The following is a 23,896-nucleotide window of genomic DNA, read 5'->3' as shown; positions in this document are numbered from 1 at the left end:
GCATCCTTGCCAGCATTTGGTATTGTCACTATTTTAATTTTAGCCATTCTGATAGATGTGTTGTGATCTCTCCTTGTGGTTTTAATTTGAATGTCCTGCCCTGCCCTAATCTTAACCAGAACTGATATTATACTGCTGTTGGCAGTTGATTGGGTGAACTATCCCTTAGAACTGGTTCCAATAAATAAATGGGAAGATAAATGGCAATATTTTCCCGAGGTTCTCAAAGACCTTTACCGCCATTATCAGCATTTCACTTACACCTGTGGAAGTGCTTTTAACATTTCAACCCATGAGATTGGCAGGGAAAGAATCACTATCCTACTAATGACAAAGAAACTCAGGTGTGCCTGAGGGGCAGAATCACTAGTCCGAGGTCAGTTTGGACTGTGTGCAGTTTCTATACCCCTGGCATCTTCTCACCATGCTCAGATCAGGCGGGAGGGGGTCACATTCCAATCTCCTCGAGAAGTTAGCCATCACGGGCAGGCACCCGTACCGCACGGGGGGAGCAGGGGAGGAATGCAACGATCGCACGAGGTGGGCAGAACATCAGCTGACTTCTAGTCAGGGAAGGGCTTAGCGTGGAATGGGGACTCAAGGGCTCTCTTCCAGAAGGAAAGGCACTGGGAGGCTGTGATTTAGGGGCTGTGATAGAGTCCACAAAGCTACAGCGTTCGGAGAGGAGGGGAATCAGATGCCGGGAAGGTTCTCCTCTAGGGGACTGGGGTGGTTTGGAGCTATGGATTCCAGGAAAACGTGGGTGTGAACTCTTGTGCACAGGGCCTTTTGACAAGGTGACTTCAGTTAAGTTGTGGCCCAGATGAATCAGGACGGTCTCAACCCTATTACTGAAAGCCTTATAAGGAAGGTCACAGAGAGGGAGAGCCGGAGGGGACGGCTGGAAATGGCAAGTCAACAGAACCCAGGAGAGAAAGGAGAAGCCACCACGAGCACCACACTGCCAGAAGCCATGCAGCACGGGTCGCCAGCAGGTGGCCCAGGGTATCAGTCTTCTAGGAGAACGCACTGTCTTGATAACACCTTGATTTTGGGCTTCTCCCAGCCTCAAAACCACGAGCCAATCAATTCCTACTGTTTAAGCCAACCCACTGCACGGTATTTGATTTGGTAGCCAGGAAACTAAAACAGGGGTGAAATTAAAGAAAAGGGAGTCAGGCTATACAAGGTGCAGACTCCGTAATTCTTATCCTATTTAAGTAGGAGACTGTCAGTTATGCTGTTCACTAGAAACAGACTGGGTGCCTAAGTTAACCTCTCTCAAATTTCTTCTGCCTCTTCTCCCAGGAAAAATAAAATGGCAGGGAAACAAGAACTGATTCCTAGACCTGTCCTGTCCTACCCCAAGTCTTAAGAAGCAGTGGGTGAACACAGATAGAAAACAAATTGTGCTGGGGGGCTGAGGGGCTTATAAGCACTACCTTGTTCACTCAGGTAATTAAAATCTTTATTTCTATCAATTTGATACAAATCACAGACCCTTTAATGTCAAACGCTCTAAAACTCAGTTCTCCTTTGCACTGTAATTCTTACCATAGAGCCAGCAAGTTAGCTAGGCGTATAAAGGATGGCAGCAGCTCAAGTCTCTCCTAATTATACCCCTTTGTTCTTACTAGGAATTCTCTCTCCATTGCTTTTCCCCATAATGCCCAACACAGTCATTCAACTAACAAATATTTACTGAGCACCTACTTGGTATACACAACAGGTTACCAAGAACTAGGAAAGGTACAGAAAGTGCAGGGTCCTATTTGTAAGAAGTCTAGCAGGGCTGTAGGCCAGCACATATAAATCTAGATAACTCATTTAAGACTGAATGTAAAGAATAAATTTAAGGCAATAGTTTGAAAACAAGGGATGGGCTGGAGGATGAGCAGAAGTCAAGTGATGAAAGATGAGGAAGGGAAACCTCTCTTCCAGTTACAGGAAGCAAAGGCTTCAAGGCAGCAGTGACAAGGAGTGGGCAGGGACGGTGAAGCCACAGGCAGGACTGAGAAGGCCAGATTCAGAAGCCCGTCCTGGCACCCACCAGCCTCAGCCCCTCACCCACTGTGCCTGCTGCTCAGCCAAAACTGTGAGGGGACACTGCCTTGCAATGTTCTCTGACGTTCTGCCCCGTGCTGCTAGTTAACCCTGTATCCTTATTTACCTTTTCATTTGTATACGGTATATCTCCCTACACATTATGCCTTAGAGAGCCGAGAATCTGTTTTAAAACTTTCTATCACTTGCTCCTGGCTTGCATTTGATGGATAAATGTTTTAATGGATAAAAGAAGGCACCAAGTTTCACGGACTGGCCCAGACACTCTGTGTGGGAGTGGAAAGCCAGAGTCCTGTGGGAGTTCATGGTGGGCTGCACATTCGGGAGGCGACCAAAAACGTTTTCTAGACAATGTCAAGGCCGTTCCGGCAAGCGGGCTCTTTGGAACAGCAGGCAGTGGTTGCGAGGGGATGGGGTATGGGAAGGAAACTGACCACGAAGGGCACGAAGAAACTTCGGGGTGATGAAAACATTCTGTACCTTAAACGTGACGGTTGGTACATAGTGAATACGTCTGTCAAAATTCAGAAAACTGGGCACTTAAAAAAGGGTTACTTTTACTGCAGGGAAATTGTAACTCAATATACGTGACTTCTGAGGAGAAACGTAAGTAAGCACCTATAGTCAAAGTATTTCTAGAAAGGTGGTGGCCAGAATGGAAAACTAGGTTTGTGTTTTCTATGCCACAACCTGAACACCCAGTTAATATAATTACATATCTCTATGGCCAAACTTTCCCCCAGGAGTGTGTTGCTTTATGTCTTGGGTAAGTAAGGGGTGACTACTGCTCTACATGGCCGAGTGCACATTATTTATTTATTTATTTATTTAATTTATTTCTTTCCCCTTCCCCCCCGCCCCCACCCCCACCCCAATTGTCTGTTCTCTGTGTCTATTTGCTGCGTGATCTTCTTTGTCCGCTTCTGTTGTTGTCAGTGGCACCGGAATCTGTGTTTCTTTTTGTTGTGTCATCTTGTGTCAGCTCTCTGTGTGTGCGGCACCATTCCTGGGCAGGCTGCACTTTCTTTCGTCCTGGGCGGCAATCCTTACAGGGTGCACTCCTTGCGCGTGGGGCTCCCCTACACGGGGACACCTCTCCATGGCAGGGCACTCCTTGCACACATCAGCACTGCGCATGGGCCAGCTCTACACGGGTCCTCCCATGTGGTAGACAGATGCCCTAACCACTGGGCCAAGTCCGCTTCCCGGCTGAGGGCACTTTAGAAACTATTCCCAAGTTGCAAACCCAGGAGAGAAGGAGGGAAATCCCAACGTCTGAGATGCTCTCTGGGTGTGCTTTAGGCCCCACACCTAACCAATCTCAATCTCTCTACCTTGTTTCCATGCCAGGTAAGCCAACCTTTGCCCCAAGTGACAAAAGAGCAACAACAGAAAGGTTTTACACACTAATAAGCAAATTATCAGCAATCTTATAACAGCTAAGGTTGGAGTGGCACTTCCCTGAGTGCTAAAGGGTATCCTGACGGTACTAAGTAATAATAACAAATCCTCACATTTCCTGAGCACTCACCTTTGCTGGAGCCTGTGCTGAGTGCTGGACCCCCAGACCTCACAACCCTATGAGGATGGTCCAATCATCACCCCCATTTTAGATAGAAGGAAATGGAAGAGAGCTAAATGAGTTTGAGGTCAGATAGCTAAGCGGGAGAACCAGGATTCAAATTCAGCTCTAACTAACCCCAAAGCTTAACTCTTAAGAGCTCTGCAATAAAGCCTAACAGAGAGTTAATGAAGTTCAAACCAAGCTACTCTGTGTTCTAAGTCCCTCTTAGGACAACAGCTTTTGAAGCTCACCTTAATGGAACTCTGGGCTCATAACCAATAGTGAAACTTCTTTTCAACAGTTCTATATTGGGTGCCAAGGAAATTCTCAAATGGTTAGACGAGTTAGAAATCCACTAAGCTTCTCTCACTTATTAAGGTCAGAACAAAGGGAAAGAATGACCCACGGGAATGTAATTTTATCTGAACCTAGTTGCAGAGAAGTACAGCAATATTATTCATGGCCAGTTACCGATGAACCGGTTTGTTTCTTAAAAGGCTATTCTTACTTTATTAACAATTGTTGAGCTAATGTAGGGCTCAACTTGAGAAAATAGCTTGCCCCCATGCCTCGGTGAGATCTCTTTAAGGGAGGGACTATCAGAACCAGAAAGGAAAGGCTCTAGAGGTGACTTGGCCCTACAATTTTACAGTTGGAAAAACGGGAATCCAGAGAAAGCAGGAAAACAGCCAAGGCTACCCAGGGAGCTGCAGAGTGAAAAATTAAACTTCTTAATGGGACATATGCAATTAGGCCATCATCATGGCACAGTGGAGGGAAATTTCTAATTGTCCCTCTTTGGAAGTCTGAGAATGCAAACTGCTAATAACCCCGATGATGCAGCATAGATGGAGGATATTTTTGTTGCCCCAAGTAATTTTTAATGTAATTTTGATAACACAATTACAATCATACTATTATTTTACTCCCCGCTTATCACAGTAGGATTTACATGTATACCTCACCTGATCCTTGCAATGAACCCTGTGTGGTAGGCAGGATCAGTATTACAATTTCCATTTTACTACGAGGAGAGGTCAGGGGGTTTGCCCAAGATCACTTGGTCAATAACTGCAGAAGCAGGTCTAGGACCCAAGTCTTTTAACTTCTAATCTAGTGCTCGTCTTTCTGAATTGTGGCCATGCTATTTTTTTTAGGTACCCAGGGTTGATGGTGAGACTCGGGGTCAGTGATCTCAGAGAGAGGAGTTCTGACCTTGTTTGCGCCCGAGTGTTCCAAACCCCACCCCATACCCAGCCCAGCAGGTTGGAGCAGGCGCACGATAAAGCCAAGGAGGGGCTGGGGCTTTAATCTCTTCACCCCATAAAAACTGGCATCACAAAGGGAGGCAAATAACGTGCACTCACTAATCAGTAGGTCTCAAAGACCGATAATCTGGGGGCAGAAACCAGCCTGGATAAGAGCTCTTGGCGTGCCAGCTCTCCAGCGTCGCTGTGAGCATTCATTCTTCCTGTGCTGTGCTGACAGCATCCTGGTGACCACTCCATAGCAACAACACACCACCAACCTCACTTCCTCTGCCTGCAGCCACACGGGAGTTCAACGTTCACAGTGACTCCAGCTCACAAGAGCTGGGCAGGAGGCAGGCCGTGCAGGCCTCTGGAGACACGAGGGGCTGGGATCCTTACCCTAGGGGCAACAGGCGGCCTGGATGGTGACACGGGGCGGCTGGAATTTTGACAACAATCACCCTGTGTGGACGATGAATAAGGAGGGGGCAAGAGGGAGGAAGAGCTCAGGCGGGATGTGAAGGCAACTGGGACCAGTACCAGAAAGAGAATGAAGGGTAAGAATTTCAGAAACAGGCTGAGGGAAGATAGCAGGACTTGACAGATAATTATACATGGGGGGTGGGCAGCAAGGTAGAGGAAAGAAGAAACGAGTTTAGCTTCCTAAAAAGATGGCAGGTCCCTTGGGTAAATAAAAACTTAGGGCTGAATAAATGACAGCCAAACACCATTGCCCAGGGCTCCCAGTTGGCACACGATGGCTGAGAAGAAGTGACCAGGCTTTCTGAGGTCCAATAAGCTGAAAAAAACTCAGGTGCGGTACCAGGTCTGTGTCAGGGGCACTGTGACAGCCTGGTTCTTGCCTCACACGGAGTTTCTCACTGCCGAGAGCTGTCTAGGGAACCCGTAAAAAGGACGCCTATATCCCGCCCCTACTTCTGAGGCCTGAGGGGAAGAGAACAGCTCAGCCCTCCCTGGAGAAGACACGGAACTCGGCTGACGACCCAGAGAAAACGAGCACCAAGAGCTCCACTCCTTCCCTCCACCTAAAGATACACCCCAAAGCTATGTTTAATCCCCTAGATGGAATTCCATATCCTAAGCCCCAGGAAGCATGGAAAACGGAACAGCGAACAAAGGAGAAGGGGAGAAGACCACACAGTTCTACCAGGCAGGGCCGGTCTCCCACATCCTTCAAAGCACTGTTAATTCCCGAGGCGGCCGCCCACCCTGGATATAACTGTGAGTCCCAGGGGGTCCCTGAGGGTGGTCTCTAAGTTGCAAATCGATTCTCCTGCTCCTTCAGTCCTCCTCGTTGATGGCCAGGTTTCCAAGCTGGGTAAAATGTTATCTAGGATCACTTCTGATAAAGTCAGTCCAATTTGGAAGCAATTACCAAAAAAAACAAACAGCCAAAATTAAGACAAAATTCAAAATTATTTCTTAATTGCTCTATGTCTAGTCACTCAGGGCCTCTTTATTCGCTTCAGAGTAATGAATAGTCTTCCCTGTTTGCTAGTACTCTTTGCTTTATTGAAGGGTGGGTTTACCATTTATCAAAAAACAAGAAGGGGTAATAAAGCACTGCCTAGGCAAGCCAGACAAGCCATCCACACCTGCGCACTTTTCAGACCGGCCTGGAGATCATTTCAACACAGCTCAGCAGAAGCACTGCTGGCGTGGGCAAGATGCCAGCCGCGTACTGTCAGAACAATTCAACATGTTGCTGGCTTCTTCCGTTTCCTAAAAACAGAAGTCACCACACACAAAAAAATAATTCAATGCTAAGAAAAGTAAATATAAAAATACCTTAAAGAAGCGGAAAAGCACTGTGCCCCTCCTGTAGGACTGGCCTTCCCTCCTCGGAGGCACCACCCGCGAGACACGGGGAGGGTTTGTTTGGGAAAGTCATTTTGTGCTGCTTTCTCTGGTTCATTAAAAAATTGAAACTATCCTTCAAGAAAAAAAGAAAAAAGCAAGGATGGAGTTTTGGGTGCTAAAGGCTGTGAATTTAACCACAGAAGAGAGATGGACCATCAGAAGACACCACACTCCTCCTTGGTGTGCACAGCTATAGCTGTATCTGAAGGCACATTCAGCGTCTGTGGACAACACAGACCAAACACGGCCCTCTGACAGCTACTTCTCTGTGTGTTGTTTTCCTGCTAGGAGGTTTGGGAAGGAGAAAAGTAAAAACTCAAGAACAATCAAAAGCTGTCCGAGCAGCAGTACATTGCATATTTTGCAAACTTTCTGGATTTGTTTACAAAACAGCCATACCTGTCCAGAATAAAAATGTACTAGTGGCTGGCTGGATCAAGTTCATTATTTCCAATGGCCATTATTTTTTTAAAAAAAACAACCAAAAAAAGCCAGAAAACCACAAGTGTTGGAAAGGATGTTGAGAAATAGGGACACTCCTTCACTGCTTATGGGAGCGTAAAATGGTGCAGCCTCTGTGGAAGATGGTTTGGCAGCTAAATATAGAACTGCCGTAAGATCCGGCAGTCCCACTACTAGGAATACACTCAGAACTAAAAGGAGGGACAAGAACAGATATCTGCACGGCCATGTTCATAGTGGCATTATTCACAGTTAAGATGAAACCAACCTAGGCGTCCATCAACCAATAAATGGATGAACAAAATGTGATACACACACACACATATATACATATACATACAGTGGAATACTACTCAGCTGTAAGAAATGAACTGGTGAATCACATGACAACACGGAGGAACCCTGAGGACATTATGTTGAGTGAAATAAGCCAGACCCCAAAAGGCAAATAGTGTATGAACTCACTGATAAGAACTAAGTACAGTGAGTTAGACTTACGGAGTTGGACTATGGAAGCAGCTGGGGGACACGGAATGTGGGTAAGCTGAGAAGGGGGAGCTGAGGCTGGAAGTATGTAGAACGTTTTAAAATGTCAGTTGTAAATATGTAGTCATGGATGGAGTTGATGATACCACATTAAAATGGCGGTGACGAACACAGTTGATTTACAGATGTGAGTGTAGTGAAATGGGTAGTCTAGGGAGGTTAACGTTGGAGCACAGCTGGAGGATAATAGAGGGAATGTGTAATAGTGGGTTTGGTGGTAGATGAGGATTGTGGTTAATAATATAAATACAGGAATGTTCTACTACAAGGTGTTAAAACTATGGTGATATATGGGAAAATATAACTAATGAATTTACAGACTATCGTTAACAACAATATTGTAATATTTTTGTAGCAAAAGCAAACAAGGTACTATATTATATTATATATATTTGGAGTAATGTTTCCATAACTTGTTAAGCTGTCTTTTGTCTGTTATTTTATTTTTTTAATTTGAAATAAAGTTTGAAGAAAAAGAATATCTCAACAGCAGTCAAGTATTTGTCAGGGCAACAGAACATTACACATTTCTGCACACTTACTAGATTTGTTTACAAAACAGCCAACACCGTCCAGTATAAAAATGTACTAGTGGCTGGCCTCCACTGGATCAAGTCAATTATTTTCAATCTATGTGACTAACTAAAGTAGCATACCGACAATGTACAAAAATGCTATCATATCAAGTACTCATTTCAGCTCCCAATTTTAATTTTATAAACATAAACATATACAAACAGAATGAAAATACCTTGAAGCTTTCATTTGGTACTTAAATACAAAGGAATGAAATCGAGATTAGAAATAGTTGAACTACAAGCTAGAAATGTGGTCATGTTTAAATAAAGTATTTTTCAAAAGTCTGAGACAAAGAGAATCTCCTAAGTTCTAGAGAGACCTTGAAATCAAATTCTGTGTTTCTCATGTCTCCGCAAATCACAAAGACTGAGATGGCTAATTAATGACCACAGGGGAGAAACTGCTTTTGTTAGGAATGATTATAAACTACCCATGTCTTTATAATAGTTGTTTTTATCTGCTTCAAATGTAATTATATATCTTCTTGAGAGCTACCAACTAATTAGAAAAAGTCAAACTCATATTGCTATCCTATATTACATATTAATAATTTTATTATTAAGCCCAGGAAGAGAAACATTAGATCCAGCAAGGGATTCCATAACCAAACCTGGTCTTTTTCTTCGCACAGAAGAGGATAATGACTCATTAAACTAGTACCAACCCCATAGCACCAATTATACAAAAGGGTAAATAACAAATCGACCTGACAGAGAATTCTCAAATTGAAGCCTCAACAAAATAAAGAAAAGTCTGAAATGATTTTGGCTTTTGTTCAGACTTAGTGAGTTTGAAGTCACCACATATATACGGAAGGGACTCCCAAAAACCAATGAACTCACTCAAAGTAAGTTGAATCTTAAGAAAAAGTGCATGGAGTTTTGGCAAATGTTTTCCTCTTCTAAAAAAGAGCTCAATGGGCATACATTTTCCAGGACTGGAAGAGAAAGGCAAGATAAAGAAAAGACCAGGAGAGTGGTGAATGTGGGCACACTGGCTGCAGGGGGCAGTGGGGCCATGGCACCAGCAGGGAGACAGCTGGCTGGGTCAGGCGCCTCCCTTGCCTCACCGGGAAGGGAGAAGCACATCTGATCTGCAAGACCCTTCTCAGCTTCAACAACTAGTGTGGGGCAATTGACATCTATGCAGAATTGCAGAGTAGACTTTAGCCGCGGGAGAAAGGAAAGGCCATGTCTGCCCAGAGAAACAGCACAGCACATACTCAAAATATGCTTATTCTTCCTTCGCACTACATTCTGCCCAAGCCCTCAAAGGTCAAGGGAGTCCCTGCCTATGGGATTCTACCTCAAAGTTACCGCCACACCCTCCAGGCAGGACTCAACCTGAAAATCCAGAAACCGAGGCTCCCAAACCCAAGGTTTGCTTTTAGAGCTCTGTTTGACTTCCCTAGTTCTTATCAGCAAGTCCTAATGCAGGAAATCAGAGGCCATGATTGTTTACAAAAGGCAGCAAAGTTTAATGGAACAAAAGGCACCCCAGGGCAAGGACACTGGGGCTCTGGGTTCTGGACTAGATTAATTGGAGTTCATTGCTGGGCCTCCACTCACGCAACAGGCCCCCACCATCCACTCGTCACAGCAACCCAGGATACCTTATCAAAATCTAATGCAGAGCTTGCCACCCGCTTCCCCAAATCTCTCCATGCGGCAGTGGTTGCACTGTGTATCTGAAAACATTTGTGCACTTTCCTGTCTATTTGCAATAAAAAGATTTTTAAAACAAACCCTCCAGTGGCTTCCCAGCACACCTGGAATAAAACCCAACCTCCTTCCTACAGGGCTACAAGCCCACAGGACAATCCCTACCTCCCTCTCTGACCAGACCTCATGCCACTGTCCCCATGCTCCTCACATTCAACCACACCGGCCTTTCTATGTTGCTTCAAGTGTGTCCTACCTCAGGGCCCCGTACAGGCAACTCTGCTGCCTGCCCCACGTCACCTGCTGCCCTTCTCACCCACCACCCTTCACGTGAATCTTCACTCCTCTGTGAGGTTTCCCTAACTCTCCCTCCACTCGGATCTACAGAAATCTGGACCTGTTATTCTCACTCATCTCACCCTTCTTTTCCTTTGCAGCATTTATCAAGATCAGCAATGCTTTAGTTACTTGTGGATTTGTTTGTCTACTATCTTTCTCCTTCCACAAGGATAGGAATTGGGTTTGCCTTGATCCCCACTCTATCTCCCGTTAGTAGTACGGAGCTTGGTACCTGGAAGGGGCTCAAAAGTATTTATTCAATCAAAGTGTGCCCTTAGGCAACATGTCTCTGTGCCTCAGTTTCTTTATCTGTAAAATTAGGCAAGTCTGCTGTGGAATAGGTACCAGGGGGCTCCTAAGGGAAGCTGGTTCCCAAGTTAAATAAACCTTTTGTTGTTTCCCAAGTTAAGCAACACATTTGTTCACGTGAACAAATATTGAAAGAAGGTTGAGAATTGCTAATCATTAGCCACTGGGGGGAAAAACATTTCATCTACTTGGACTCTCCTGGGAAGTCAAGCTCAGCCTTCTTTTCTTGAGGTTGACACATCTAAGTTCCTTTTTTCTGATCCTTTATCTGGTCTTCAAAGGACTTTATTTTTCAGTCCTGAAATCTTGGGGCTGGAACTTGCATTTTGAGATGGTTCCAAGACCTCCTCCCACTGACTATGTTATTTCAAGATCACTGTTTTAAAAATTTAAGACTCTGGAGGGCTGCTTGCATGTATTAAAAAAACACGAGATGTAGAACAGTTTACCTATGATGTTCACCGTACTATCCACTTCGTTTTTTATAGCTGAAGTCAGGACCGCATACTCAGGAGAAAGATCACTTATTCCATTACTAAGCCCCAAAGATGACTCAACTGGTTCTTGCTAGGAAGAAGAAAAGAAAAAAGAATTGAGAACACTTTCTTTTCCCTCCCTTTCTTAGCTTAAGTTCTATCCTTGGCCTACTTTCTATCACATGAGGTTCACGGTCATCCACCCAATGCATTCCCTACTTCTTTTAATGAGCCTGGAGTTGGAGAAGCACATTTCTACATTGAATGTACTACTGGGTATGTAGTTTCTTTCATTTCTCTTCAAGGAAATGATATCGGAGCATCCAGCTTGCCTTCATGGAAATGCTCACACCTGCAGACAAAGGCTTTGGGGTAGACAGAGTTCCCTAACTGTCCATGTCCACTACTGCACTGCCTGGATTCCAAGTATTCCTTCTCTGAGGGAGTGCTCAAAAGAGTTAATTCCGGGATTTCTCTCCAAGGGAAGACTTTTGTCAACTCTTGTGCAATTATTTCTTAGATAAAGCTCTGCCTCACTGATGGGCCCAGAGAACCTCTGGGAGTTGTGGATGAATTCTCCCCCGACGTGGTTGCCCATAAACTGGCAGTCGAGCACTCTGTGCCAGTCAATTGGCTAAGAACAAGGGCCACACTTCCGGCTGAAGCCTTCCTCCATCCAGCTGTGCGACCCCATACCTCGTCTCATGTAATCCCTCCAGAGCCTGGATGCCCCATCCAAGAGGCTACATGTTTATTCTAATGAAATAACAAATTCCCTCTTCCTTACTACAGTTCTAGAATCCGCTCATTCAAATACACTAGAACCACCCACACCCTCTGAGAGTGCTAACTAACCAATTCAGGAAAGCCAGTCCTGAGGTCCAAACTGACTCTCAGCGTTCTCATTGGAGAGTGCTTCCCTGAGGCTAGGCTTGCGTTTGCTTATCTGAAAGCCATCAGTTCACACACACACACACCGTGAAGATGACTCCTAGGGAAATCAGAATGCAAGAAGAGGGTGGAAGGGTGGACAGAACACGGGGCTTGCTGCTGAGGATCATGTGGGGTAAGGAGTTAAGGGTATCCTGGGAAGCAGCTGTGGCTCAAGCAGTTGGGCTCCCGTCTACCATACAGGAGGTCCAGGGTTTGATGCCCAGGGCCTCCTGGTGAAGGCGAGCGGGGCCCAAGCAGCGAGCTGGCCCATGAGGAATGCCAGCCCACGTGGGAGAGCCCCCCCACGCAGCAGTGCCACCCAGCGTGGAGAGCTGGTGCAGCAAGATGACGCAACAAGAGACATAGAGGAGACACAATGAGAGACACAGCAGATTAGGGAGCTGAGGTGGCACAAGAGAATGATCGCCTCTCTCCCACTCAGGACTGTTTCCCAGAGCCGCCTACTGAGAATACGAGCAGACACAGAAGAACACACAGCGAATGGACACAGAGAGCAGACAACGGGGGGGAAGGAGGAGAGGGGAGAAATAAATAAATCTTTAAAAAAAGATAGTATTTAACTCTAAGGCATGCTGAGTACCTTTATCAATTTACTTACGTACTACTTAGAACCAGTGATGAACCTCTCCCCCCTCCAATCAAAGGAAGAAAATTTTCTCCTCCTCCATGATCCCACCTGACAAACTCCCACCATGGCTTCAAAGGCATCACGTCACTGCACAGTTCAGATTTTAAAAATGATATGCTGCATGGTTTACAAATGTAACAACGTCTGAAGATAAGGAAGGGCCCAGAACAGCCCCACTGGACAGAACTGTTACCCCTTGCTTGCATGTCCCCCTTACGCCTTCCTTCCCTCCTTAACGTCACCTCCTCGACCGGCCTGGCAGCACCCACAGTCCCTCGTCACTTCCACTTCTGGAATCAAGCTCCTGCTGTGGGGAGTCAGACAGGCCCTCGGGCCAAGCCTGGCTCCTCCCCTCTCACCAGCTGTGGGACCAACTCAGCCTCTTCAAGCCTCTCCCAGGACACCGCAGAGGGCCGTAAAATGAGGGCGATAACATCACCCACGTCACAGGAACGACGTGAAGGTTAGACGAGATGAACGTGCGCCTGGTGCTCGTTAAGTAAATGCCCGCCATTATCAAACGTCATCAATGAAACCCTGGTCTCCCGACTTGGATGGCTTTTCCTCAAGTCCCTTTCCCTTGACCCCTCTAGAGCTCTGGCACCCAATAGGAAGGAACTGTTCCCCCTGCCAGACGACCTCTCTGGCTGGATTGTTTCATGTTGCTGCAACGTGCTGCACCTGCCTTTCTCCCTGGCTTCCTCTAGGGCCCCTCTTCCGCCTCCCTCTCCCCTTAATGATGCTCCACAATTCATTATTCCACTTAAATCTCCTCAATTCTCTTAAAAGGAACTAAATTTAGAACAAGTTTAGAAACTATGGAAAGAATTATTCATTTTTATGGGTTTCTTGTCTTCTCATTCTTTTTTACTCATTCTGTTTCTGTGTTTCTTATAAAGGTAATGAAGCAGTAGGACGTGCATATATTTATAAACCTAAATTATTCTGATTTCTCAATGGAAGACCTCCAAGTGTTTCACATGATGTATAGTTTAATTAGTGGCAAGTGATACTTTTATCACTTTACACGCGAGAAAACCATGACTCAGAGGCTAAATTAATTTCCCAAGCTCACACTACTTTTAGCCTGAGGAGCGACAGGAAATGAACCCAGTTTTTGGTTATGGTTATTTGGTTATTATGGTTGGTTATTCTGGCTATTCCAGGAACTTTCTTTTTTAATAAACGCATGTATCTTGCACTGCTCTCACAACACAATGATATATTCCACTGGTGGGATGTTGAGGCAGAGCTATTTTGAACCTTGTTTTACTCCTCCCACCCCACCTTAAACAAAACTATCAATTTCACAGTCTTCGATGCCAACAAGCTCGCTGGCACTATCACTCTGGAAGGGTGATGTGGCAAGTTGCTCAAAACCCAACCAGCTCCTCTCTACAACGTCCCTCCGTTCCAACGTGCGCGACAGTAGGCTCAGAGAATCGCCGTCATATTCAGTCTAAACTTTTGAAAGGATTAGACATACTAGAACTCAAAACTGGGAAGAGGAAGCGCTGTGCCCTCCATGCAGTGTGCGCTCAGTCCCCGCCAGCTGCCTCCCCTAGTCCTCTGCGCGGCCCGCTCCTGCCCTGTCCTAACTGCCCCTGCTCTGCTGCACTATGCCCTGCTCTAGGTCATCCCCAGTCAACTCCTCTTTCTGGTCCTTTCTTACTTTAGACCTAGGCTCTCCTGCACCTACAGCCTTCACGGTTTCTAACCCTCTCATCTCTCTCCAAAGAAGGCTCTGCTTAGATTCAGACTCCCGCGCCATGCGCTGACTCTGCCAAGTATTTATGCTGATGAACCTTTTCTGTCATTGTGGAATCCAAGGCTTGGTCTACACCTAAAGTGACTGTGTGGCAAAAGTAAACTGTGCCAGAGAGATTTCGGGGACAGGAGTGACTTTCTTCAGGCCTCTAAAATCACACTCCTTTGGGTGGTCTCAAATACTCGCAGGGCAGTCCTCCATCCTGTGCTGCAAGCCCTTTCGTCTCGTTCCCGTGCCACAGCCCCTTGCCTATACCGCCCTCCTCTAACGCCCAACAGAGTGGCTGAAAGTCATCCCTTATCCCACTGCCCTCCCACCCCAAACTTGCATTAAATCATCTGCCCAAAACCACTCCCCTTGAAGCGAAATTTAAAGACCTCAAATTTAAGGGCGAATCTAGGTCTCTGTGTTAATAAAAACTTGAGGATGGCAGCGGGGCTTCGTAAAGTAGCCCAGGGAGCCGCACATCCCAGGGGCCTCAACAACACTAAGACCAGAAGTTGCAGTAAAACAAGCTGAAGCCTAGCCTCCTTTCTGACCTTGGAACGAGGCCATTCTCTTCCACCCTTTCCCACTGAGACTTGCCATTTGACTTCTCTTGGCTCCCTTTCTCTTCCTCCTTTCCTTCAGCTCATCTCGCTTCTCTCATGGAGAAGGCGTCTATTTTGAAGGCCTTGAGTGTCACTCGAGTAAAGGACCACACCGTTACACCTTCAACACTCACCTGCGCTCTCTTGCTTGTTCAGCCAACTTTCTACCCAACCGCTGAGAACCAAGGACCTCTTCCCTCAACCACTCCTGTTTTCATCCTCCACATCCTCTCCCTGACTGGGAAGAAATGTTTCCTCCCTGTAATGGTGAGAAAGCCCTGACTTCAACATCAATTCCGTCATCTCCAAACCAGCACCAAGGAGTTCAACTGTGCCTCGTTTCATAAAACCATCCACAGAGGCTGCTTGGAGGACAGGGCTTTCAAGTGTGCTCCGACCAGTGCCCTCGAGAGCTGCGGAAGAGAAAGGGGGGTCCAGGGCAGGCAGGGTAAGCCCAGCAGCCACTGAGCTCCTCTGCTGAGGGGGTGCGTGGGTTTTCATCTGATCGAAGGCCTCTTCCAACAACAAGGATACCACTCCAGTAACAGCCCTGACAGGTGGGCATCTGTCCTGTCTTTGAACAGTAACAGGGAGCAGCTGTGTTTTAATTCTGCTCATCTCACTGTTAGAAAGTTTTGCTGAACCAGTTTCTGCTTTCCAGTTTCTCCCCATAGAACAAATACAGACCTGGCCTACTCTTCCCCAAGTGACTCAGGGGCTCTCCACGATTCTGTTGTCTACCAGAAGACCAATGCTCTGACCTGGAAGCACTTAAACCACCTGCAAACAACCCTGCGAGGCAGGAAGTATTCCTTTAAAACCTGCTTATGTGTCTTTATCGCCCACTCTTTCCATGCTTAAAATCTGCTCTCATAAAGCCAGTTTCCTGACTTGCCCAGTGAAGACGAAACAGTGACCCTGACGTTCGTTCATGAAGGGGAATGACCACCTTCCAAGCTCTGGCTCAGAGCAGGGCGAAAGAGTATGGGTTCTGGAATTGGACTGACCTGGCAAAACAGTGCATCTTATAATCGTTGGCACCTGACCTTTGACAAAATACAGTGGATATGCTGGAGCAGCATTTGTTAAAAGTGAACATCTGTTACTCCATTCTTACTTCTCCATTAACTGCCACTATTAATTAAATCTATATTCTGATATAAAACTCTCTTACTTCCATTCCAGATATTATATTTATGCATCTATTTACCCATACAATATTCATGCATCTATTCAACAATCAAATGTGTATTAATTAGCTGATTTGTGCCAGGCACTAAGCTAGACAGTGTGAAAATAACAGTGAAAAATGAGAAAGTTACACTTAAGATTACAGCAAATTCTTCAAAGCCACATATTTGAGGGAGGTTATGCTTTTTTGATAAAAACAACCCTAATCATAAGATAGGCCTTTCAGAAAATCCAAACTATGGGAAACTTGACAGGGATGACAACTAGGTTTTTTCAATGACTATACTGCAAAGAAAAATAATTTATTTTTTGATGGCAGAGTTGAGAAATCTATAGATTAAAATATCCAAAAATCACAGCCTTTGGGCCTTATCTAGATCTTGATTCAAATAAACTGTATAAAAGTGATGTCTATGAAACAATGGGAAATTTGAACACTGGATATTTGATGACACTGAGGAATTACTATTAATTTTTCAGGTATAGTAATGATACCATGGTATTTCTAAAGGACATTCATCTTTTTAAGATACATACTGAAAGAGTGAGGAAGAAATGATGCAATATTTGGAATTTGCTTCAAAATATTGAGTTGAACCTTATGAAATTTTCTAAGTCAAAAATGGTTGAGCATGAGCAATTTCATATTGGAGTTAGAGAAGTGGGTGGGAAGTGGGTGGAGGTTTTTACCGAAACAATATTGGCCATGAGCTGATTAACTGAAAATGAGAGCAATGGTCTTTGGGGTAAAACACACTCATCTGTCTCCTCCCTATGTGAATAAAAACGTTCCACAATAAAAAGTTTTAAAAACTTAGGCCTTAATACTGTGCCATATTTAAAATAAGCCACAAACTAAAAATATTGAAAGTGAAACCAGAAGTATCACTACTAAAATTTTCCATCATGGAGGTAAATAACTCTAAAGTGTTAGCAATGTATCTGTTTGCCCTCAAAATCAAACTGTCTTCAGTCTAACTTGATATCGAAAGCAAACTATTTTGTATCTTTTCCCACTACTTCAACCCCTGGTTTTTAAATACGTGCTATCTAAACAGTCTGTTTTTTTCTTCAACAGTTATTCTTGATTAAAACCAGAATATCTGACTTCTCATTCACGCTCAGTGCTACGTAACCATGTGAGCATGTCACTCACCTCTCCTGAGTCACAATTTCTTCATCTCAACCTGCGGTCAGTGAACTAGATCACCGTCTCTAGTGTCGACGGATCTGTGAATGTGATGTCTGCCTCCTCCTGAGCAACTTGAGACCATCCCCGACTGAGAATGGGATACTGGCCATCCTCTCACTATTTAACAAGGGCTACCCCATCTCAAGTTCCTCAAGCCACAGGGGCTGAGGGGAATTAGCCACAGAAGTTCAGTCCACACGCTCTACTGAAAACCTCACCTGCGTGCACACGTGCACACACACACCTGTAGGGAAAACCCTTGGGAGATGGGAGCGTTGGTTCTGAAGTGGAACGTGGAGCAGAAAAAAACTACTGAGAACCACACCAGCTGAGTGCTTGTGTTGACAACTGTGTCCTAAAGCGAATGGCCTGCCACTGAATACACGTAACATACATAAAATAATGCTATGTTTCAATGTAAGTATATGTAATTTAACTTATATTAACATATACTTAAATGCCTGAAAGTATACTTAATATTATCAGACATTACCTGGTTATCAGAGCTTAGTTGCAACTAAGTGACCAGCTGACACTAGCTGTGGGGACCAGATGGCGACTTGAGACAAACTGCATCTGAACATGCAACGTCATTCATAAACTTCTCAATGAGACTGGACGAAGCAGGGATATGTGTGCTCGGGGATGCAAGGGGTTGCACACCAAAGAGGAGACGTAAAGCACATAAAACACAATCACAGAAGAAAGATTTACGACTTCACAGAGGTCCGAATACTTGTTTTTACGAAACAGAACATGAAGCATTCATAAGGTCACAACTTCAGCCTTTCTCTCTCAACAATCAAAGATTACCTTGATGTGCTTAACTCTATCTTCTTTTTCTATCTTTGGTTTCTTTCCTGTGGCAAGGAAAAAAAAAATTGGTTTTAGATTAACTTATGAAGGATACGCAGAGAAACATTTCTCCTAAGTCAATTGCTTCTGAAGCCCTCGAGGAACCTGTTACTTTAATCTGTACACAGCCAAACTTCTAAATGTTTCTTTTACTGCAAAGACCTGAAGGCTATTTTTCCCAGCCAGGTAAGGGCAAAATGATCACCTACAGGAGAAGGGTTTTACCTCTGGAGTGACTTCCAGTGTGGAAACAAAGAAATCAAGAAGGTACTATAATATATATTAGGAGGTTGATTGTTTAGCCAGTAACATCTTTAGCTACCTTTCTTGGGTCGTTCGGATAAGGGCAACATCCGGTACACTCTGAAGGCATTGTTTCCCTTCTTTATACTTTTATCCTTGACTTCTTCAATGTCAGGCAAGGAGTTCATGGCACATCGAAAATTTGCCTTCCATGTTTTTGGATCAGGTTTATCTACTCCTGGTTGATGCTTTCCTAACAAAACAGTCAGAGGTTAAGAAAAAGAGGAAAAAATTAGATATACTGTAAGAAGTTCTGGAAACAGTACTGTAGGTCAGGCGGTATACAGAAAGCCTTTATGGGCAAACCAGCCAGTTATGGGCAAACCAGAAAAAATTGGTTATCCTGGCTATCCCAAATAGCTTTAGGGGAAATTATGATGGCAGCAGAATGAAGAGTTAAGGTAAGTGGTACAGAAGGCCAGAAGGCTGGAAGGCCAAAAGGCCAATGAGCAACAGTTTTCCTTCTGTCCCTCAAATATTAAGTAATTCTAGTAAACAGCTCCTTACTTAAATTCTGTAATAAATATATTCCTGGGCACTGTTAGATTCAACCCAAGTTTACATTTTCAGCACAAACGCATTTTTCATTCCCCTGGTACACACTTGGGAAACTTATCAGAATACCACACTTCCAAGAGATTGAAAGACTGAGATTCTACAGGATGTAAGGAAGGCCATTCCTCAGTGATGAAGTGTGTACCCATGTGTCCTGCATGTACACAGAGATACATCACAGATTTTTGCAGAACTACTTTCATGAGGCCACAAGCCAGGAGATTTTCCATGTGTAGTGAAAGCAGAAACAGGCGCTAATGCCTGCCTCTGGAAACGCTGCGGGGGCAGGGTCATACCTGTGTGGATGGCCCAGTTTCTAAAGAGCGGAGCATCTTTCTCCACATCCCACCCGTGCCGAGCGGCATGCATCCAGGGGATCTGAAAAATCTTCTTTTCCTGGGAGGGAAAAAGCAAAGAAGAACTGCAACCAGAGGTTTCAGCCCACTGTCGAAAAGGGTTCTTAAGTTTTAAATAGTAAGATTCCCCACTCGTATCACTGTGTTTCTTGACTGTCTACAGTAAAATCTACTAAGAATCATGCTCGCTTCCCCAGTGGGCCCCAAATCTTGACAGTCTACCTCGGGTAAAATTCAGAGTCGTGCAGAGCCTGGGAGAATGGGAATATTCTTCTTCCAAGGTCAAAGGAGATACTTTGGGAAATGTCATCTTCCATTATCTGTACCTCTCCTCTATACCTATCAACTGGTAATGCTTATTCTTATAATGTATCTCCATCACTTGGTAAATAGGAACAGCAGTGCTGCCTTGGGTGAATTAAATATTTTTTAACTTTCCAAAAAAATACACGTGTGCTGCTAAAGGGAAGTTAGGGTTATCTGAGGTCACAGTCAAAGAGACCAAATATCACAATCTGCTTGGTATATTCGACAGAAATTTAAGATTCCCAACATTCTAACCCCTATGTGTCTACTGTTCTGTAGGAAATAGCAAAACGTGCAAACACTGATGGACAGACTACGTGGAGATGACACTCCTTTTCTGGAGAAAAGCTGCTCAGTACAATCCTTATTCTATCAGACTCTACCTCTCTCAGAGCCCAAGAGGTAACTTAAATTTGCCTAAAGTGACCCAGCAAACTCATGATTAGAAACTAATGCTTTGGAAATAAAATCGTACTCATAGTAAAACTACATTTGTGAAACTGGTTCCACTAGCTCCCTGCCCACCAGCAGCTACCAGTGTCCTGCCTCTTTACATGCGACTAACATGTTCACGTGGCTCTCGGGTTTCTTTCTTTCAAAAATCTAATGGGGTGAGTGTGTGCTATTTTTTCTGTTTTACAGATGAGGAAACTGAAGAGCAGAATTCAATTTTTTAGCAAAAGGGCACATGGAAATAAGTGTCTAGATTCCGGCCCTGGTCTGGAATCCCACATTCAATGACTGCATCACAACGCCCTGTCTCCCAGCACACCAGGGGAGTTTCTGGATTTAAGAGACTCCCTGTGAGAGGTGAGGCCCGTTGGCCTGAATGCTGGGTAAAGTCAGGAAACAGCAGTTTTTTAGGCTCTCAAGGTAGATTTAATGATTGCTGGGTATGAGGGCTACCTCCACCATTCACTAGTGAAGGAAAGAAAATGTCAGTAGGGATTTTCCACCCCTTTGGTCTCACATAATGAAATACAGAAAGGGTCCCCATCTGTCTCAAAAGGGGCTCAGGGCCTCCCCTGAACTCGCTACCTGAACTAAAAATGTTTCAGAAGCATTTGAGAGTTTCCCAAAAACTGTTAAAAGGGAAAATTCTACTGTATTTAAAAGTCAGTTAATAAAGAGGAACAGAAAGTGAGAGATTTTTTTTTTTTCATAAATGACTCTTTGTTTACTCTGTACCATCCAAAGAGATAACAGGGTTTTCAGTTTAGCCATTTTCAAAAGAGCAATGATCAGAAAAGGGCTGGGTGAAATTTTATTTTTTAATGTAGGTGAAAATTAGGAGCAGAATCACTTAAAGCAGTTTTTTGATATTCACAGGAAAATGAATAAAAATGGGGAAAAATTTTTTTTTAGTAAGAAAACTTTTCCTGAAGTGCATAACCCAAAAATCTAAAGACTTTTAAGCTTAAAGATATAGACCCTTAAAGAATTTGCTGTTTCAGTTTTTGCTGGGACAAAAGAGGAGTGGGGTGGCATAATCTGAAATCTATTTCACAAGTTACAAAGGTAACCCATAAGGTAGATCATTTTAAAGATTTGTACACATACATACACACACCAATGCATACAACCCAATACACACCACCAAATCTAGTCTCATACAAATCATGCCAAAATCAAGAAACCACAAGAGCTGATCCTAGCAGCATCCACTCTTAATATTCTTAGAAGCACTCAGGGTAAAACCATCACCAAATAAAATGAAAAATGGTACTCATTTTCAGTAGAAGTGTGGAAAGACAAGAAAACACCTACAAATCCATTTTCTTCTGATTATCTCTTTCCCTATGGCCACTCATAAAATACATACAGTAAAACTATCTGAAATAAGTCTGTTCAAAAACACATTGGCAAAACTGAAATTACTAGAATCAAGAATGAAAGAGATTGGAATTGTTTACATGATTATTGCAATGACAGATATAAGACACTATCCATTTTGGCAAAACTTAGGAAAATCGTGCAGTGCAAAGTGTAAACCCGATGTAAAAATACAGACCTTCGTTAGCAGCAATACTTCAACATGTGTTCATCAATTGTAACAAATGTACCACCCTAATGAAAGACGTTGTTAATGGGGGAAAGTGTGGGAGGGGGAGAGTGTGGGGTATATGGGAATCCCCTATATTTTCCATGTTAACATTTATGTAATCTAAAGTTACTTTAAAAATAAAGAAAAAAAGAAAGAGGATACATTATTATCGACCTTAAAAAAAATGAAAGATCATAAAGCAACACTATGAACAACTGTACCCAACAAATCAGATAATGTAGGTGAAGTGAACAAATTCCTAGAAAGACACAAAATACCAAAGCTGAATCAAGAAGAAATAGACAATCTGAATAGATCCATAACAATTGAATACATTGAATTAGTAACCAAAAAACTATCCAAAGGTCCCACCCAGGTCAAGATGGCAAAGTAAGGTGTTTCAGGGCTCTGTCCCCCTACTAAGAACTGGCAGAAACATCTTTTTCAAAGCTCCAGAAACAGCTAAAGGACTGCAGTAATGGGGTGAACGCCAAACCAAGAAAAAAGGCCACTCGAAAGGTTGGAGGGATCTCATGACACCCGCTGGCCCCTTCCCCGTCCCTCACCAGGTTGGCACAGGCCCAGCGGCACTCCCAGTGCAGATCTCTGACCCCAGATCTGGAGGGAGAAGAGTAACCCTGGTGCACACGTGAAGAGCGTATGTGCCTGGCCCAATCAGTCTGACGGTGGCCTGAGGGACACGCAGTACCAGAATTTGTCCCGCACCTAGGAGGGGCTCCAAGTCATACTGCCTGGAGCAAGGGATTGTCAGCTGTGGACATCCAGAGCAGTGTCCTGGAGGGTGAGGAAACTATTTTCCAGCGAAGAGAGGACAGTCGTATCCAAGGAAGAGTGGGGAATTTCTAGGATCACATGCATATGCCCAGGATGAGATGCATGAACAGAAGGACCAGGGACGTCCCCAAGAGCTATTCTCTAAACTCGTTTTGATAAGGCCTGAAGAAGAGCACTCAAGCAGGTCCATCTGCAAAGAATGCAACGGTGTTTTATTTTTTCCTTTCTCTTTTTTTTGTTATTTGCTCTTGCAATCAAGGAAAGCTCTGTCATATACACTAGCTGGATACAAAACTTAACGGACAGATGCCTTAGCGTCTAAATTCCAGCAACAGCATGTCATTAGAATGTCAGAATGTTCAGGTTTCAATAAAAGACTATAAAACATACAAAGTAACAGGAACTGTTTATTTTGTAAGTTCACAATCTTTACTAGACACTTGTTGTTTATGCGTGTTCATGTGTGAATGATACACTTCAATAAAAACTAGAAATTAAAAACAAAAAACAAAAAACAAAGTAACAGGAGGTGATGGTCCAGGCAAAGGATAAGATTAAAGAATTAGAAATTATCAATGAGGAGAATCAGACTGGGATTCAGCAGGATTCAACCCTGGGGACTTCTGATGTGGAGAGAGGCTCCCTGTCACCTGTGCAACCTCAGTTCCTGGTTTCTACTGCGCTGCACCACCTTGACTCTCCCCTTCGTCTCTCTTGTGTCGTCATCTTGCTGCGTGACTCACTTGTGCAGGCACCTGGTGCAGCACGTGGGCACTGGCTCGCCATGCAAGCACGCTTTATCTTTTTTTTCACCAGGAGGCCCCAGGGATTGAACCTGGGTCCTCCCATATGGTAGGCAGAGGCCTTATCACTTGAGCCACATCTGCTTCCCTTCAGAGAGGTTTAATAACAGATTAGAACTGGCAGAAGGAAGAATCAGAGAACTGGAAGATTAGACAATTGAAATCATGCCATTTGAGGAGTAGAAAAAAGAATAAAGAAAAGTGAAGAGACCCTGAGGAACCTGTGGGAAACTGCCAAGCATACCAATATACACATTGTAGAAATCCCAGAAAAAGAAGAGATAGCGAGAAAATATTCAAAGAAATAATGGCTGAAAACTCCCCAAAGTAAATGAAGGACATGAATATAGACACCCAAATTGCTCAGGAAACTCCAAACAGGATGAACCCAAACAGACCCACACTGCAGTATATAATCAACCTGT

The 23,896-nt window shown here is 44.2% G+C and overlaps 1 protein-coding gene across 4 annotated transcripts in view; it reads right to left on the bottom strand.

Annotated features, from left to right (window-relative positions):
- Positions 1-23,896, bottom strand: part of IRF2 (interferon regulatory factor 2) — a 130,091-nt gene that overhangs the window by 10,487 nt on the left and 95,708 nt on the right. For all 4 annotated transcript variants that reach the window (XM_058302712.2, XM_058302604.2, XM_058302831.2 and 1 more), the window contains exons 3-6: positions 19,464-19,563; positions 18,632-18,805; positions 18,268-18,314; positions 11,105-11,222 (exon numbers count right to left, since the gene is read on the bottom strand). In XM_058302712.2, the coding sequence (XP_058158695.1) occupies positions 11,105-11,222; positions 18,268-18,314; positions 18,632-18,805; positions 19,464-19,563 (439 nt within the window). The remainder of the gene's footprint in view (positions 1-11,104; positions 11,223-18,267; positions 18,315-18,631; positions 18,806-19,463; positions 19,564-23,896) is intronic.

Source organism: Dasypus novemcinctus, chromosome 1 (genome assembly GCF_030445035.2).
Source record: "Dasypus novemcinctus isolate mDasNov1 chromosome 1, mDasNov1.1.hap2, whole genome shotgun sequence".
NCBI classification, from domain to species: Eukaryota; Metazoa; Chordata; class Mammalia; order Cingulata; family Dasypodidae; genus Dasypus; species Dasypus novemcinctus.
This window is presented reverse-complemented; position numbering and strand designations above follow the sequence as displayed.